Raw genomic sequence first — 19,878 nt, 5'->3', positions numbered from 1 at the left:
CACACGCACACACACACACAAACACACACCGTGGCCTTCGGATCATCTTCCCAACATGAGAGGTTGCAGCTTCTCTTCCGAGGTCGGACGTGTACATGTAGTCTATGCTGCTGAACGAGGGAACCGCCTCATGCCAAATGATGCTAGGATGATGATTTCAATAGATGAAACCTTCAGAATTTGGTCAGAATCTTATTGAAAGGATAGCCCCTTGAGATGCATCTCATTTTAGAGGGGGTCCCGTACACAGGGAAAAACATTACATACAGTACTTCCTTGTTCAACGTTGAGGGTGACATTAATGTGCCTCGGGTCCTTGGTGTGAATATTTCACCTGCCAGTGTTACATGATTTAGTTGATGCTCTTACAAAGAAGCTTGCAGGGAATTAGCCTTAGCTTTATAGGATGGTCACTCATGCACTCTAATGCTTCAACATTCCACATTACATGTTCATGTGGCTCAGTTGCAGTGGCACACTGGTCTTCACATGTTGCATGCTCCCCTCAGTGGATGGGTATCTTAAATACAGGGAAAGGTGCTTGATATAATGCGTGGCGAGATTGTAAAAGAGCAGCTTTTAGAATTTGTAATTTCATCCCTGTCGGGTGGAAACCTTATATTGCATGTCAAAAAACCTTGCTTTTCAGGAAATGGGAAAAATAACCTGTGTTCCAATGGAGCCAATGTAGTTATTATTTAATCGCAAGCTCTTGTAAATACTTTTCATTGGTTAAATATTGATAAAACCCACAGACCTAACCACTTTCACGTTCAGAAAGTTGCAAAAGCAGCTCAACTTCAAGCTCATAACGCATTGCATCGTGGCGCGTTGTGAGATGTGTAGATCGTTTATATTATGTGCTGGTTTTGCATGGCACTGTTGATGAAGCAGGGCATTCATTTACAAAGAATAAATACAAGAATAAACATTGAAATACAAAGATACAAGGTTCTTTTTTATTATTTTTTTCAGGGGGGGAGGGATTGGATGATACCATGGATATAGTTTGCTATTTATGCTTCCATAAATTTCAGTTCCACTGTTAGTACAGACCATGCTGCCTTAACTGAAATACTTACTGTCTGCTAATGGTGGCCATATGCTATTTACAGAACCCTGGGGTACTGTGAAACCACAGAACCTCCATTTCCTCTAATGTGTGTAATAGCACTATGATTATTTACTTAGGTCTAGTCATTTTTTGTTTTTGTATTTACATTCTACAATTTATTCCTCAAGTGACAGATTTATTGAGCTATAAAATATGAGCTTGTGAAAAACTAGGTCTTACAACAATGCATTATGTTTGTTGGGTTGTATCTGTGTTTATATCTTTACATGCTCTCAAGCAGCTGTCAATTTGACTCTGGTTTATGAACAAAGGGAAAAGATTTGATGTAAAAGATACAAATATGCCTACGGTAATTCATTGCTGAATCCCAACAAGCTTACACGTCATTTCACTTCAAAGTAGGGATGTCCCGATCACGTTTTTTTGCTTCCGATCCAATTCCGATCATTAGATTTTTTCGATATTTATATTTTTAGAGAACACTTTTGTCATATCACAATAGTACAATATCTAAAATCACAGACAATATCTAGGCTAATATCATGATCATATAATATTGATACTGTCCCGATCACGTTTTTTGGCTCCCGATCTGATTCCAATCATTTGAAAACGACTTGATCGGCCCCAATTTCCGATCATGTGATCGGATCGGGACAACCCTACTTCAAGGCAAAAAAAAAGAGAAACACAATCCGAAATAAAAATGTCAACTGCTCAACAGGTGATACAAAAATATATATGATCAGTTTTGTTATTGTTCGTGCAACAAAATCTATGCATTTGATGTCACCAATGTTAGCCAAACATCAGATATTGAGATTCATAGAGGATTCTGCTGTGTCAGGCGAGACAGTGATAATGCTGAGTCAGCAGGGACGATCAAATGTCAATGCAGAGTAGATTATCTATATAGAAGTACTTGAATAACAGTGTCAATCATATTTTGCCTTGTGTGCGGACTTCAGATGGGGCCATTATTAAAGAGACACCCTTGCTAGTGGTGCAAAAGGAAATTGAACTACGGTAATTGATTTAATCAATTAAGAAAGAAATATCAATTAAAACAATCTATTCAAAACATACCGAAAATAGCAGAGCGCATCATGATGTGATGCATAGTGAGTGAGCTTGTAGATTGGCTATTTTCGCAACATTTGCACACACATTGCACGGAAAGTAAGCAAGGGATAATATACGCCGTGCAGGTAGTTGTTGAGAAATAACGCCCGCCAGAATGATTAAACACAGAGGCGTAAGCCCAGGTGTTTCATCATCCTCAATGGGTTTATTTCTCAACAACCACCAGCACAGCATATATTATCCTACCTATTACATGGCTACTTACTAAATAAATTCATAAATTGACCCAAAAGTAACAACAAAACGAAGTATTTCCTTGCTTACGGTAATGCAAGTTGTGCTGGGCTGACACTGTCGCCTATAGAATCAATATTCGGTTATTGCATTGTGTATTTCTGCCTTCAAATGTTTTCAAAAACATGCTTGAGAGCAATGTTTAGTTGTAAATGACATGGTGTGTTTGTTTACATGGCTGTCATGTTAGATACGGCACAAATTGATATGAGCAGGTGCTCTGAGCCTTTGATTAGACAGCTTCTGCTGAAGCAGCAATTGCCCAATCAGAATCAAGAATTCAACCAAGCAAGTATAAAATAGGGCTTACGTATATAATCAGACTAATTTATTTAGTTAGATTATAATTATTGCACGTTGATTTGTTGCGATATATATACCATATATATTAACACACTTTGCGATTATAGGATTAATCGGAAAAGTAATGGCTAAAATAATGTCTAAGAAGATAAATGATAGTTGCAGCCCTAATCCCTCCTTTACAGTTACATTCCTGCATAGAAGGCTCGCTATTTACTGCATACTGTACCTGCTGAGCAACCGCTGCACTTTTCACCTGTCCCCAAGAGGAACGGTTTGGAGGAAAATCAAGTTCTACTCCTTTTTGCTCTCCAGCTGTTAGAAGTTGTAACAAATTGTATTAACAAGTTGCTTTACATATTAGCATTTTGTATTACAATATGCAAATGTTCTGTACTAATGTGATGTCAGATAGATGCAGGGTAAGTGCACGAGGAGAGATTTCTATTCTATATGCAGTACAAATACAAGACAGAGAGAGTCAAGATGAATGCATGAAGAACAATGTCATGCTTATCACTGTAGTGTAGACTAGTGATTCCCAACCTGTGGGCCGGGGCCCACTGGTGAGCCATGAGGATATTGCAAGTGGACCCCCAAATAATTCACAAATGACTGCGATTTCATAAATAATATAATAAAAAGCAACGCTTTAGCACACCTACAGGTGCGTAGAAGGACAGCCAAGTGCCCGACATAGCCTGAAAAAGGCACACTGTCTTCAAATGCAGTGAAATAGTTTATTAAGGGAATAGGAATAATATCAATAACATAAGAAAAAACCCCATTGCATGTTGCTCCCCTTTTACTCCCCAATTTAGTCGTTATGCCAATTGACAACACACACTGCACTGTTGTATCCTACTGACTCACCTGCCAGTGAGGACCCCCCTACTCCTCCCGCCCAACACTCCCTGCTGACAGGTGCCGTCCCACTCCACAAAGCCGGATGCACCACCGTGGATTTGAACCCACAACCTCCGCAGTGTGGTGGTGGGCAGCTACTTTACCACTGCACCACGTCTGAGTGCTATCGTCATTAGGGTTGTAACAATTTACTGACCAAATAAAATTGATTAATGAAAATAAATGAAAAAATTGCATTATTATGGACCAATAAATTGTTTTATCACTAATCACCATCATCCCGGCTCACAGTCTGGCCACTATAGGGCTATAGGTTGAACGATCGCAGCCCTGTTTAAAATTGTAATCAGTAATGTCAGTAATGTCCAAAATGATGCAAATTCAGCCATGAAATTGGATTAACTTTAGACTATGTTGTCCAATCATGTGCCTTGGGCATTGGATGTTCTTCCAACCCAACACTACAGCAGGTGATATCACACCTTCAACTGGGAAGGTGCTCTAAGTATGAGTCATGAAGGATTAGTGCCAAATATGAGTACCAGCTGTACATTCTCTCTCTCTCTCTCTCTCTCTCTCTCTCTCTCTCTCTTCATATTCTTTCTCCATCTCCCTCTCTGCTTTCCTGATTGTCATCACTCTAAACTCTGTAAAAGAGCCTAAAGACTGATTTAAGACAGCTTGGACTGAGTTGAATGGGCACAGACATTGAGGGTCTTGTAACTGGGGAGGGGAGGGGGGTGGTCAAATGTGTTTTGATGTTAATCTAAAGTTAGCCTGCACTTGTAATTCCAGTATATCCCATGGGCCAGCATTGTAGCATTGTAATTTGCACACACGCACGCACGCACGCACGCACACACACACACACACACACACACACACACACACACACGCACACACACACACACACACACGCACGCACGCACACACACAAACTCATGATCTCCTGGTGGAGATAATCAGGGGGTAAAGTGAAATTCACTTAAAATCCTCTGTTGCACATATGGACACTGATGCATGTAACCACTGCCAGTCAGTATATCATATATATTAAAATAGCAAAGTGGGCGTCACAAACTTGTCACATTTCTTTTGTTTTACACAAATGTGACATCTCAATGATTTGATTGGCTGAATTGGGTCACAATTCGGTCACAAATGTGATTGATTGACCAAGCTTCACGTAACGTTGTGCTCTGATCATTGCGACTAGATGTTTGCGTCTGGAAGCGGCCTGAAAAGCTACATGATCAGGCCGCGTAGCACACTGATACGGTATAATATACAGTATCAACTATCATATACTGTGTATATGATAGTGGATCAGGCCACGTAGCACACTGTGTATATGATAGTGGATCAGGCCACGTAGCACACTGTGTATATGATAGTGGATCAGGCCACGTAGCACACTGTGTATATGATAGTGGATCAGGCCACGTAGCACATTGTGTATATGATAGTGGATCAGGCCACGTAGCACACTGTGTATATGATAGTGGATCAGGCTACGTAGCACACTGTGTATATGATAGTGGATCAGGCCGCGTAGCACACTGTGTATATGATAGTGGATCAGGCCACGTAGCACATTGTGTATATGATAGTGGATCAGGCCGCGTAGCACACTGTGTATATGATAGTGGATCAGGCTACGTAGCACACTGTGTATATGATAGTGGATCAGGCCGCGTAGCACACTGTGTATATGACAGTGGATCAGGCCGCGTAGCACACTGTGTATATGATAGTGGATCAGGCCACGTAGCACACTGTGTATATGATAGTGGATCAGGCCACGTAGCACACTGTGTATATGATAGTGGATCAGGCCACGTAGCACACTGTGTATATGATAGTGGATCAGGCAGCGTAGCACACTGTGTATATGATAGTGGATCAGGCCACGTAGCACACTGTGTATATGATAGTGGATCAGGCCACGTAGCACACTGACACACTAATATACAGTATCAACTATCATATATATGATAGTTAATATTAAAATTTAATTAAAATTGTATTGAAATTCGTTTTTGAATTGAATTTTGTTGATAGTAATTAAAAACAAAATGGGAAACAAAAAGTAAAGGGACATTTACTTGTTGTGACCCATACAAAATGTGTCCGCGACCCACAAATGTGTCCCGACCCACTGCTTGGGAAACACTGATCTATGTAATTAAAATACATCTTTGTTCTTTAACAAAAGAAAGAAACGTGAGTGATGAGGTTACTGCAGGTTATTTCATGTCTAGCCGACCCTTGCCTGCCACAGTCTGCTGCTTAGAGCCTAAGAAGCTGCAGATGAAACATCCCCAGGGTGTCACATCTCTGTGTCCCTCCTCGCCGTCTTAATGTCAAGTGTCAGTACACAGGATGTGATGTAACTATTTCGTGTGCCAGTGCAAAAACCCAGTTTTAGAAATGTAGAGAGAGAGCAATGTCTGCAAGAGAGCAGCGTCCGTTTACGTCTCTGTTCCTCCCTAATATGTTATAACAGAATATGCTTACAAGTAAGTCTCTCACTGAGACTAGGCGCACATTTAAAAGAGACAACATGCCGCTTTCGATAAACACCCACTTTGTGTAACGGTTGTTAAAAAGGTAATGTCATTTTTAATGTGAGAATTATAAAGGCGAGCAAACATGTTCATATGGTGTTTGTTTTACCAGGAAAATGACATTTTGCAGACATTATTGTTCAAGGGGCTTTTTGAGATTAGGGTTTAGGTTTAGGGTTAGAGTTTGTATGAGTGGTGTATAGTAGGCCTATATGTTGAGTGTTATGGTTACAGCTCAGGCATACAATAGTATGTGTGGACAAGTGGTTGTGCGTACACACACACACACACACACACACACACACACACACACACACACACACACACACACACACACACACACACACACACACACACACACACACACACACACACACACACACACACAGACATGCTTTGTTAGTTTACTGTAAAAGTGAAGTCTGGCGTCTTTGCACTCCAAGGCTATTGAATATTTCCATTGAAAAGTCACGGCGGTTCAGAGAGGAACGTGAAATTGGCGAGTGAGGAGGCGTTAGCATGCCGGGGCCCTCGTCACCTCACACCTCGCTGGCTGGAGATGTCTGGCTTCATTCTGGGAACGCCACATTTGTAAGAAATAAGTGGAGTCTCGATGAAACGGTCCCTCTCTGCACCATGACCGAATACCCTTCAGTGGTCTCAACCTAGCCGGAGCGAGAGAAAGAGAGAGAGAGGGAGTGAGTGAGAGAGAGAGAGAGAGTGGGAAAGGAGGGAGAGAGAGACATACGGTATAGAAGCAGACTCACTTTTTCCTTTCTTCGAGGAGAGAGAAATGAGAGTTGGGTAGAACGAGGCAGAGAGAGGCACGCAAAAGAGAGAAATGGCCAGGAGACGAAGGCAGACAAAGAGAACCTGTGAAAGAGAAAAAGAGGGAGGAATAGGGAAAGAGAAACAGAGTGACGGAAAAGGATAGCACGAGACGGCGATAGTGAGAAAAAAAGAGAGAAATTCAAACAGCGAGAGAATGGGGTTCTGATCTAACTATGTTTTCGACATGTGTCTTACTCTTATTTCATTAGGTTTGAGGATTACATATTTGTGCCTGTGTCCACTCTAATGCGCATTTACGGTACAATACACGTAATATAAGACATTTAATTATGAAATGCAGTGAGTATCTTCTCTCCCTTTGTCAGTGCATTCACTTATTTATATTCAGACTCAGTCAACATCTGCACACGCGAGTCTTTGACACTCAGTCTGCTGGGGCCACATTGCTGATATCAGACGTTTGGACACGAGAGTAGAGTATTCCCTCACGAGCCCCCCCCCCCCCCCCCCCACACACACACACACACACACACCCGCACCCAGACACCCCCACACACACACACACACCCCTGCACCCAGACACCAAACACCAGACAGTCGGGACAGCAGAGGCTCACGCAAACTGACAGGCATGCAGACTGACATTGAGACACATGGACCTTTGGGCAAATAGCCAGGCAGACAGACAGTGAAACCAAGTTAGATTGGACGGAGGTATAGTGTGTGTGTGTGTGTGTGTGTGTGTGTGTGTGTGTGTGTGTGTGTGTGTGTGTGTGTGTGTGTGTGTGTGTGTGTGTGTGTGTGCATGTGTGTGTGTGTGTGTGTGTGTGTGTGTGTGTGTGTGTGTGTGTGTGTGTGTGTGTGTGTGTGTGTGTGTGTGTGTGTGGAGGGAGGGGGGGTAGTTGAACTCACTTCAAAGTTATTTTCAACTTTACCGCACAGCACTTGTCTGCTATCGGTCTCATGCTTTTTCTAAATGCTATTCAAATGTCCAAAGTCTCACTTGAAAGCGATAGAAACATCAGAAGCAGGTGTGTTAATTACCCCAAAACTTAGCAAAATTGTTGTTGTTTGGAAAATAGTCAGCAGTAATGTCAAATATACCCATGACTCATATGCAAAGAGCTAAACATGCAATACCACAGGTGAGGCTAATGATGGATATGATTCTGTGAGCCTCCATCTTTTTTGCCAGACAACCTCATTCTGCATTTGTGGAGTTCCTCTGTGTCTCAGCAGTTTGAAGAGTTTTCTTGTCTTCTCCTTGTAAACAAGGTCACACCGTTGTATCCCACACGTGTGGAGATGGTTCATTTAGTTTGTTTGTTTTTTGTTGTGACTCTCTACCAGGTTGTCCACACAGCTGCTCAAGATAGAACCAGAAACAAAAGTCGGAGCACTCAATGGGACTGTGGGACACACAAAAAATGTAATTAACGTCCTTGACCTAGAAAGTAGCTTACAAGGATTTACATCAGTAATGCCTAACCCAACCTGCACTCACTATGGTCACTGAAAGGCCAGTACGAGTAATACTGGCTTTAACTCCTTAAATAAGTTGTTAGTATGACGAATAAGACAATACAACTCTATCCTATTTGGGCCATTTTCTGTGAGACGTACTGGCGTAGTGGTTAGAGCAAAAGAAAGGTCATGGTTTTGAGCCCCACTGCAGACTGTAGGCAAGAGTTCCACTAAAGTAAGACAACCGTTTGCAGTTGCACACTCATTGTAAGCTATCATCATTTCTAGATGCCTTAAATTTAAATGTAAATGTTGCGGTGTGCTGCATGTGAAATCGTTCGTGGAGTACTGTGCGCCAAGTTGTTCGCCTTCTTCCAAAAAATCATCACCAGCACTTTGCTTTGGGCACTTAGCCACTTCACACCCATAATTTACATCTACTTGAGCCGGTCCATTCATGGGTTGTGAAGGAAAAATTACTCTTTCTCAACTATGCACATTCTTCCAGTGACTATAAATGTCTCATATCCGCATTTACACATTTTGTACACAGTCAAATCCCAGTGTTAATTTAACTCTTAAAATCGTAAAATTGTATCTTACAGGTCCATTTGGTTGCTTTTTCTACACGGATCAAAGGGGATTGTACAATGAATGCTACTTGAAAACTCATCCAACACAAAACATTTATAAATCACATTTGTGTGAAGTGAATGGTGCATCATCATCATTACATCATGATGATGATGTATGATGATGTACGTCCTTTCAGCCAATCACAGCGGACGATTCAGTGCTCAAACAGACAGACAGACATGCACACAAAGCTGTGCATTGGAGCGGCTGCACCGCTCACAAATCATAAATATAAATAATATTTGAACAGAGTGAGCTTTGTTGTTTTGCTACTGACAGACAGCTGACATTGTGGGTCAGTCTCAGGCACATGTATAGAGTAGGTAATGTTGATGTTCTGATCTAGAACCATATACTGTGTACATACAGTATACCCCAAATCCCCCCTAATCTGTCTCTCTGTCAGCTTGACTATTTTCTCATCTCAAATGAAAGGAAAAAATATATAATAACTAGAAAAAGTGCCCTTCTGGGCACAGGTCTCCACCAGGAGGATAGGACTGTGTGAGATGTTTGGCAACATGTTTAGGAGTAATATAAACATGTTTGCCTTTGATGGCAATTGGATGATTTGAGGCATTTTGTTCCAAAAATGTGTTTTGCAAAAATCAACCTGTTGGTGGCGCTATAACAGGCCAATGTGAAAAGGGTGGGATATATTCCTCAGCCTAGTAGGAAAATGTGTGAAAGATTTCACGTAAATTGCATGCTGCGTTCATGATTTGAGGGTTTTGTTCAAAAGGGGGCAATCTTGCAAACTGTGAAAGCCAATTATAGCCAATTAGGATGGAATATGAAATATGGGACAGATCCGACTTGAGCACATGACCATAGAGATACTCTGTAACGATTTGTGAGATTTTTGGACAGAATCTGGAGGAGTAATATCCAAAAATGTGTTTTACAAAAGTCGGCCTCCTGGTGGCGCTATAAAATGCAGATGCGGAAAATGCAGGTCAAAGGTTTGTCCTTGGCCTCTAGGGAGTGTGCATGCAACGTTTTACGCAGATCGGTGCAGTTTTAGGTAAAACATGTGAAAAGCTGCCTCATGGTGGCGCTATAACAGGCCGTTCTGGAAAATGTGGGGCAGAGGTTCATCGTTGGCATCCAGGGAGTGTGTGTGCAAAGTTTGGCATCGACCGGGTTAACGGTGCCAGAGATTAGCTGGTAACGGACGGACGGAAGGACACACACACGGACGGACACACGGACGGACACACACACGGACGGAGTGCAAAACATACTCTCTCCCCATGCCTTCGGCCTGGTGGAGACAATAATAATAATTTCTTTGGGGGAAATTTGGGAAAATGTTCAATCATCTAGGCAAAAAATAAAAATAGGAAAGATTGAGTAGTCAGTTCAACTGTGGCTTTGTATATAGGGTACGGTTGACGTACCCTATTGGAGACAATTTTAAGAAACAGATGCCAGCCAAAGCAACTTGTTTGGCTTATGTCTTACCCCAAATATGTGCAACAGATTCTGAACCTTGCGCCACATAAGTATATTGTAACTTATTGTAATGAACTTTAACTGTTAATTGGCTTATGTGTGAATTTGAATACAGCATGACATAAATCGTCCTTTTCCATTTCATTTCATGGGTGTCATTGTGTGTGTGTGTGACGTATGTGTGCATTTGTGAGCATGTTGTGTAATTTGTGAACTGTATGTGTGTGTTTCATACATTTCATCCTTTAACATAGCTTTCTGCTCTCAGAGTGTGTCTGAATCGAAGTTGTATGAGAATTTCAGCTTAACATTCTCAATGTTTGGTGCGATTTTGGGGGTGTACTGAAAGCGTTAGCTAACGTGTCAGTGTGTGTGGAGGTGTGCGACTGTGTGTGAATACCCATGGTTGAGTGCGAGTGTGTATGAAAGTGTGTGTGTGTGTGCGTATGCGTGTGTGTGTGCGTGTGTGTGTGCGTGTGCGTGTGCGTGTGCGTGTGCGTGTGCGTGTGCGTGCGCGCGTGTGTGTGTGTGTGTGTGTGTGCATGTGCGTGTGTGTGTGCTTTGTGTGGGTTGCCGTTAGTGTTTGCCGAGCTGCTCATTCCTCGCTCCAGGCAGAGCTGGCTGCGACGCAAGATTCTCTGCCGCAGTCAGGTCGTACTTTTCAGGACGCCAGCCGTGGCTACAGCTCCAGGGACCCCCAGCCATCCCTCAGCGGTGCTCTATCTCCACACTGGCAGGCCCACTACCGCAGCCCCTGCAGCCGCATGCATGCAAGCCACTCCTGCCTAGCACAATTAGACATGGAGGGGCTCACAGTATATTTCATGCAGTTGCGTTCCTCTCAGTACAACTAGAGTATCACGCTCCGTTGCTCTCATGTACAAAGCCTGACAGGGATATATGTATACGATACTCACTCTCACGTCGGTGTATTTCCTGTATCAAAAACACGGGATTGTACACAATGTGAAGCCTGTGATTTATACTTTGTAGCGACCAATAAAGCATTAAAATGTCGATCTACAAGCAAATATCAATCGGTGTCCCACGTCAAAATCTAGAATATCATCTATAACATTGTCAAAAACACCGAACTACAATCAAATATCGATTTACATGGTCACAGAGTGTGTGACACGTTGTGTAAGCTTGTAGATCAACTGTTTTCGGCACCGGACACCACATCCAACATACAACACAGTCAGTGTACTGTAAATCAGACTTAAGGGTCTTTTGCTGATATGTGCTGCACCAGTCAGTGTCGCCAAGACAGATTTGTGTACCATGCTGTACCCCGGCTCCAATAACATGATGGTTCTGATGCTGTTTGGAAGACGTCACACAGAGTGAGAGGGGGAGGCAGAGTAGGGGGGGGGGGGGGTCAGTGTCGCCACTAAGGATGGCGGCGTGGTGCGGTGGTGGGAGAGCAGTGCGTGTGGCGACTAAATAATAAATGTGCCGTATCAGGTTCTCATGTGGAGCCAGGGCCGTAGCCCATTACTGCGGTGGGAGGGAGCAGGGGTGAGGGGCCAGACAGTGTAGGATGCACAGATTTCACTCGGTGTGATTCATCACGAGAGAGAGAACTGTGTGTGTGTGTGTGTGTGTGTGTGTGTGTGTGTGTGTGTGTGTGTGTGTGTGTGTGTGTGTGTGTGTGTGTGTGCATGCGCGCGTGATGTCCAGTGTCCATCAAGGTTCAAGGGTGTGTATTGTCACATACTGTATACTGTACACTACAGTATAAGAATACAGAGATGATTGTACTTCCTCAGCTTCCTCAACAGCAGTGTGCGCAGTAATTGAAATGAATACAAATTATATTAAAAAAAAAGATGAAATGTAAGCCAATCTACCAGCTCATCGTTATGAAATTCTATTGGAATTTTGAATACTTTTGAACATTTTTAACACAACGTTCTCTGAAGGGGGTCCCTATCTTTAGTTGGGGGACGGGGGACAAATGACTTTAGTGGTCCTACATGATAACGTTTTGCTTTTTAAATGCCTTTGTCATTACTATACTAACCTCTCTCTCTCTCTCTCTCTCAACACCCCCCCCCCCCCCTCCCTTCCCCCTCCCTATCTTCTGTTTCTCCAACAAGGTGATGCTTCCTACAGGAGCAGCGTTCCGGTGGTTCCAGTGAGGAATGATTGCCCCACCCTCCCACCCTTCTCCATGACTCCCTACCCAAAGCTCTGCCATCAAGTGCAATGCCAACTCTCGGAACAGACACTGGCTATTAAAAACAAACACGCAACAAATTTAAAAAAATATATGTACAAAAAAAAAAACCTAAACAAAAACAAATCAAACAAAACAAAAAAAACAAAGAAGCAAACGAAGCAGAAATTCTAAAATAGTCAGCTGGGTAATGATGGACGCACCTACTTTACTCCTTGAACCAAAAATGAAGCGTAATGAAAAAGCATCTATGGCAACATTCATTCTCTTTTATATGTTTCCATTTTGGTACCTTTTTGTCATTTTTCCAGAAGGTTTTTTTCTCTGTTGCTTACATGGAACTGTTCATTGCCAAACAGAAACAGAATGGACTGAGTGTGGACAATCAACTAATTTCTGTGTTTGGTGTTAATGTTGTTCACGTGTGGAAAGATACAGTACTTGTGTAGAGAATGTAAATTTACAGCTATATTTTAAAACTAGTGGCTAACGGCAAACACTATTGTAATTCTTCACGATTTCTTTCCATTGTTACTATAAAAACCCTTGTCTATTTTGTAAATCATTGGGTTTTGGGAATATACAATACAGTAGCTCGGGGACAGATCAGCAATGGTTGTGTTTGGGGGTGGGGGGGGGGGGGCTAAATTGTTTTAAACTGTAGATTTTCGTGGGTTTGAGAACAGATCAACAATGGTCAACTTTGGGGGAGGGTGGGATAAACAAAGAAAATAGTTTCAAACTGTCACAACAAACTGTACATTTCGGTGCACAGTGTAAAAGAAGCCGTGATGTTAGGCATAATCCCAGAGACTCTTGGCTGGGATGAAGATGCCTATCGCCTAATCATCCCTCATTTCCCTACTCTCTGTCTGCAAATTTCTCCTTTAGTGAAACTGGCAGCCTTATGTTACTGTGTAGCCCTACTGAGCATGTGCAAATACTGCTCAGGGCAAATGGCACTAAAGAGACAGCACTTGCTCTGAGTACCCTACTGAACGCACTGAGACAAGATTTCTTTTTTTTTACGTTATGTTATGTTGCTGGATAGCTACAGCTTTTAAAAATAACCAATCTTTGTATTCATTTAGAAAATTTGGACTGGTTTTGTGAATAAAAAAGGAATGCATGTATTCGTGTCAAAATTTACAATTCCGATGTTTGTCTACTTGTCTATTTGCATGTTTTCTTTTTAAAACATCTGGTTTGACAGAAAAACATGAGTATGAACATGTTTGAGATACTTTAAAAAAAAAATCCATTTTCATTTAATTGGGTAATATATAAAAAAAATCTGGGGTGAGCAGATCTCATTAAAAGTCAATCAGGCAGTGGTATGTATGGTCATGAGTCCTTGGTTTTATTGGATGCTTATCTCACAGTAGCAAGACATGTACTATCTAACTCTGGTGAAAGATGAATCATGGACATCTAGTCTGCTCAGTTGTATAAACTTAAAACACTTTGGATTCGGAAAATATTTTGAGCACCATCACCAGTTGGAAAATCTTCCCAAATGTCATTGTTTCCTCCATCTTTGTGACATGTACTCTCTGCCATTACATTAGGTTTAAGATAAGTGCAAAAAAAAACCCAATTAATTCATAATCATGGATTACTGATGCATAGCTTGGCTTCAGAGCCATTACACTAAAAACTGCTGTGAAGAAGCACACAAATGTTATAATTATATAAACAAGATGGACGCAAGCTTTGATACATAAAATACACAGATTAATACAATGAAAATTCCCAGGGCTGACGGGCCTACTATCTTTTTTTTGTCTTTCATTTTTATACCACCATTTTTTGTAACCCATATTTTTCACCCAGTGTCAATTGGGGCCTACTATCTTGACATAGAGGGCAAACAAAGTACTGAATTTATAGTTGCTCCCCAGTATGTTGGCCCCTATGAATAGAAAAGAAGTGACAGCAAGCTGTAGTGATAAACACATGGATACGTCAGTGAGAAGTGGTGCTGATGGTCCACCTCATGGGGGTTTAGTGTCATTACTGATGCTGGCTCTGTTGCTGCACGTCTGCAATGCATTAGAGGGAATTTTTAATTCCTGCTAAGTGATGATCCTGAAGTATTTGCAGGTAGGCCACTGCGCTTGGACCATGCAATGATCACACCCACTCCACGACCACAAATATATTTCACACAAAGACTTTCACCCATTACATTTTTTTGGTCTGAAATTTCACCTCAGATATTTTTATCTCTGTTGCACGGTCGTTGTGCCACATCCAGGTGAGAAAGTGCAGCACAGATAGATGCAGTGGGGCTTTCTGCAGAAGCCGTGGCGGGGCGAGCGTTTTTAATTAGCGAATCTCAACAGAAGGCAGAGAAGGGAGGCCCAGAGTGTGGTGGTTGGGCTCGTGTGTGAGCTGAGAGAGCGAGCGAGCAAGCTCGTGATCAGCTTGGCGAGCCGAGAGGTTGGAGAGTGCAGCTATATTCCCAGCTCTCCCCCCTGGTGACAGTGTTGGGCTAGTGCCATCGCCATGGCAATGGGGGGAGTGTGTGTGTGTGTGTGTGTGTGTGTGTGTGTGTGTGTGTGTGTGTGTGTGTGTGTGTGCGTGCGTGCGTGCGTGCACGCACACACACGCGCGTGTGTGTCTGGGAGGTGGTGGCGGCGGGGTGTGTGGGGGTGGCTGAGGCCTTTCATTATTAATGTGCACCGCGGCGTCCTTACCTCCTCTGAGCCCCGCACAGCTCACTGCCCGACCTGCCATCCAAGGGAGAGGGAGAGGTGGGAGGGGGGAGTGGGGATGGAGGTGGATGGGAGGTTGGGGGGGGGGGGGGGGGGGGGGTGTAGAGATAAAGAAAGAGAAGTGAGCCAGAGAGCGAGACAGAGAGAAAGAGTCCTGCCAACGCAAGGCAGCAGGAACAAGGAACATAGTAGGACAATGTCGTTGTGGAGAGTGGACTTCGTATTTCATGACTGCATTCAAATTATACGCTCATGGCTGAGGAGCGGTGACAAAGAAGACGGCTGGAAAGTGTGTCAAATTAAGTATTTCAGTCTGTTGCATAGCATGTTAAGAAGTGATATCAATGTGAGAGGAGAGGACTGGTCTGGAGAGGATTTGGTTGCGGCTGCAGGTGACTGTGGTCGGCCCATGAGCAGTGAGGTGTAGCAGAGGCCAGTAGCCGAGCACGGGATGTGATGGTCAGGTTGCGGGTATCTCTATGCGGAGGTGGGTGTTAGGGGTGGGTGAGCAGGCCTGTCACACTGGGAAAATCCTGGAATCTTATCACCGCCTCGCAGACACTGAGCTGCGCTGATCTACTCACCCTTGTTGCCAGCAAGCGTGCCCTTCCCCCCATCCAAATGCCCCGGCGAAGGCTGCCTGGCCCCCTCCTTGTCTCGCTCACCACCTTTCACCAGAGGGGAGATAGTAGCATGAACAGATGTGGTCCAGTTAAGTAGGAGAGAACTGTGTTTGTTAAATGGTGCTAATAGGAAGGAATACTTTGAAAAGCGTGTAATGAGCATATACTGTAGCGCAAGCCATTGTTGAAATGATTGACCGCTGAGTGTAATTAGACTATACAGTGACATAATAAGGTATACGATTACAGAAATGTAGTTCTCTTGAGATTTGAGGAACCACTGATCTTTCAATTATTTTCATTTTTTATTTATTTTCCCATTAATTTTGTCATTGCCAATTCCCCCCATGTGTCCAGTGATCCCTGTCATTGGCAACTACCACTGTTGGTCTGGGAAGGGTTAACACAACCATATGCCTCCTCCGATACACATGGAAACACCAGCCGTAACTGGTAGATTTATTTGGTAGTCCCTTCATTTCCAGTTATTTACTAGTACACTAGATGGTTATAAAATACAGGTACTTATTAGGAACATATTCAAAAGCAATGAATACAAATTAGGGTACTATGGATAGCAATTGGAAATCAGTTGGTGGAAACAAATTATTGGTCCTTTAGGACAGTGCCCAAAAAACGGTACTACATATTTCCTAGTAAGTTTATAAGGAAGTTATAAATTATCGAAATAATTTTTTGATACAATAATACTTCTATACGCAATTACCCAGTTGGTGAATATTAATTGTTACTAAGAAATATCACATTATACATTGCAAAACATATAGAAACACATTTACAGTCATTAGGATGATCCTCATGAAACTGTACTACATAATTCCCTACATAGTACATAGTACATAGTACATAGAAACCTACTAGGAAACTAGATGGTATTATAGTGTAGTTATATACCAAATAAGGGCCCGGGCGGCCTAGCGGTTCGGGCACCTATGCTGGTAATCAAGTCCCGATCCCGACGACCTTTGCTGCGTGTCACCCTCCCATCTCTCTCCCCATTTCATGTCACACTACTGTCTAGACATATCAATAAAGGCATATAAAGCCCCCAAAACTAGTAGGCAAAAACAAATACAGTTTATAGGAAAACAAAACATGGTACTTTGATAGTTTACTAAAGTATATCAAAACATCTGAAGGTATTATATGAACTAGTCCTTTAAGAATTCAGAATCTCAAATAGACACTGGTGTCTAAAAAACATATTGATATGAAGGTGAAATCAGTTGGGGCAGTGGGGGTGGGGGCGTGGGGCATCAAGGCCACTATGGCCTCAGGGGCAAGCATATCCTTTTTTGAGGGCCAGAAGGCCAAACTAAGAGGCCACGGCCTTCATGTCCTCCGTCAAATCCCTGCTCCGGTATGGATTTATTTAAAGCACAGACTTTTTTGAAAAGTATAGATGAAAATAGTCCATGGTGTATTCAAAATTCTAAAGTCTGTTATATTCTGACAGACTTGAGATTTGAGTTGCGGACCTAGGGCCGATTCATACTCCTATTTTACCGCTGTTTCGGCGCTGTAGTGCCGAAATGATTTCAGCTCGTCAGAAATTTTCAGTAACACCGAAGAGCCGACTTTAGGACGGTACCCGCCCCCCCCGAACCTCAAATGACGTCACATTGTAGGCTCTACAGAGCCGAACCGACTTTTATTCGGCTCTAAAATTGGAGTATGAATCGCGCCTTAGGGTTGATTCATACAAGCCGAATTTAAGTCGGTTTGGCTCTGTCCAAACTACAAAGTGACTTCATTCAGAGGTTCGGGGGGCGGGTACCATCCTAAATTCGGTGCGTCTGTCCTGCCAAAATGTTGTGAGTCTGACATCCTGAACTAATTTCGGCGTTCCAGCTGTGTTTCCTCATTCATTCAGCCCAGCTTCAAGTACAAATTTTCGGCACAAACAGTTTTGTGTAAAGGACTTCTGCCCACCCAGCTGGCTGGTGGACGCACTGGCCACAAACATAATTATCAGACCGAATGTCCGCCCTGTAACACACACGGAAGCTTCTGTGAAGCACTAGTCTCGCGTGGCCAGACTCACAGACTGTTGCCTCTTATAGTTGTCTGGCTATGCGAGACTAGTGAAGCACCAACCAAGGAAGCTTGCCCTCACTTGAGAGCATTCACCCCAGAGCCGGAAGAGGCGTCTATCTTTCTATATCTATGATCAGAGGGGTCTACCTGGTCTCTGAGATCCATGCAACTAACACAATGTCCTGGAGGTCCTACTGCGAACACATTGCGTGTACACACCCCATGGCCTGCTGGGAAGTCATTCTCCTGTCCAGTGACACACCGCAGGAGCCCCTGGGAAGCTGAGTCATGACGACGACCGACGACCTTCTCTCTTGAGATTTTTATTGTCACCATCATCAACTCACAATCTCTGAACGTTTTCATGTTGTTTCTGTAAATAAAGAAAATGACCAAAGTAAATAGAGTATAAAGGGCACAAATGCACATGCCCATTAATGCATATCATGTAACACCCACATTTCGACCCCATGTCTCTGGCGTGGGAAACCAAACATCTACACTAGGGCAAGAGGGAACCCCCCCTTGGGCCAGGGATTAGGCTTTAGGCTGAGTTACCCCCCCACCAGAAAACCCAATCCGGGTCATGGCACCAATGTAACACCCACGAAGTTTGAGAAAGAAAACATCAACAGCTACGGCTGTTGATGTTCACACACACACACACACACACACACACACACACACACACACACACACACACACACACACACTGGAAGATAAACAAGAAATGTTTAATTACTATAATTACATCAGTGAATAAATTAATGTAAAGGCTAAATAGCTTTTAACACTACCATCCAAAACTAAGACACTAAAGAACATATATAACAGGAATTAGAAATATTGTTTCACAATGCCATGCACATTTGCACAACACCCTCAACTTTTACGACTTTCAACTTTTATCTCTATGAATCCTATTTTCAACCATATTCGAAATAACAATTAAAGCACTCTCTCACAGTACTTGGCATATAGTGACATACTCTCACATTGTCCTTCACCCACAACTAGTCTATAAAGGAAATTCAAAGTGGTATAATAACTTTTATACAGGAGTAGGAGTTTTCCCCATGCAGTCTCACAGGTTTGTGCACTGCTCAAGGACTTACTGTAATCAGCCAATCAGATCTGGCGCTCTCTGATTGCTTACAGCAAACATGGTGCGGGAGAAAGCTGTCGAAAGGGGGGTGTGTGTGTGTGTTGTCTGCAGGCTGGCTGTGCCAGGTTTTTACCATTGCCAATGCCAAGCAAGCAAACTTCTGCTTCAACAACAGTTGAGTGGCAGCAGCAGCAAGTAAGATTTGTTGTTTTGTTTTCTAGAAAATGCAAGTTTATGACGGACAGTGTTTCACCTCCTCGGCTGCCATTTCCTTGTGTTTAAAAGCAGTTGATCATTACATGCCAAAACGATAATTACGTCAAGCAGCGCAGTTTGTCCTGATATTTTGCAATATTTCGTATAGCTTTTGTAAAAACGAAAACAAACAAAAAGGCTAGCTAGCCATAGCCAACCTTTCAGGAGCCTGATGTAGTTTCTAGTTTGTCCATGTAGCTACTAAAGTACACACTAAATGTCTTTCACTTCATTTTAACTGACTCATGCAAAATGGCTTGACATAATAAATAAATTGTCAAAGCTCATAAGGCCTAGCTTTATTACATGCATTGTAATAGCCTAATATAAACTATACAATTTTCACACAGCAGCCATTTGACACAGATCAAGGTAGCTGAAGGTGTGGTAAATTAAATTGGT

At 42.8% G+C, this 19,878-nt stretch overlaps 1 protein-coding gene across 3 annotated transcripts in view; it reads left to right on the top strand.

The window, feature by feature from the left end:
* cxxc5a (CXXC finger protein 5a) overlaps positions 1-13,350 on the top strand; it is a 30,711-nt gene extending 17,361 nt beyond the window's left edge. For all 3 annotated transcript variants that reach the window (XM_079507554.1, XM_079507555.1, XM_079507556.1), the window contains exon 3: positions 12,639-13,350. In XM_079507554.1, the coding sequence (XP_079363680.1) occupies positions 12,639-12,680 (42 nt within the window). In that variant the 3' untranslated portion in view covers positions 12,681-13,350. The remainder of the gene's footprint in view (positions 1-12,638) is intronic.
* The last annotated feature ends 6,528 nt before the right edge of the window (positions 13,351-19,878 follow it).

Source organism: Electrona antarctica (assembly GCF_951216825.1).
Source record: "Electrona antarctica genome assembly, chromosome: 8".
NCBI lineage: Eukaryota > Metazoa > Chordata > Actinopteri > Myctophiformes > Myctophidae > Electrona > Electrona antarctica.
This window is presented reverse-complemented; position numbering and strand designations above follow the sequence as displayed.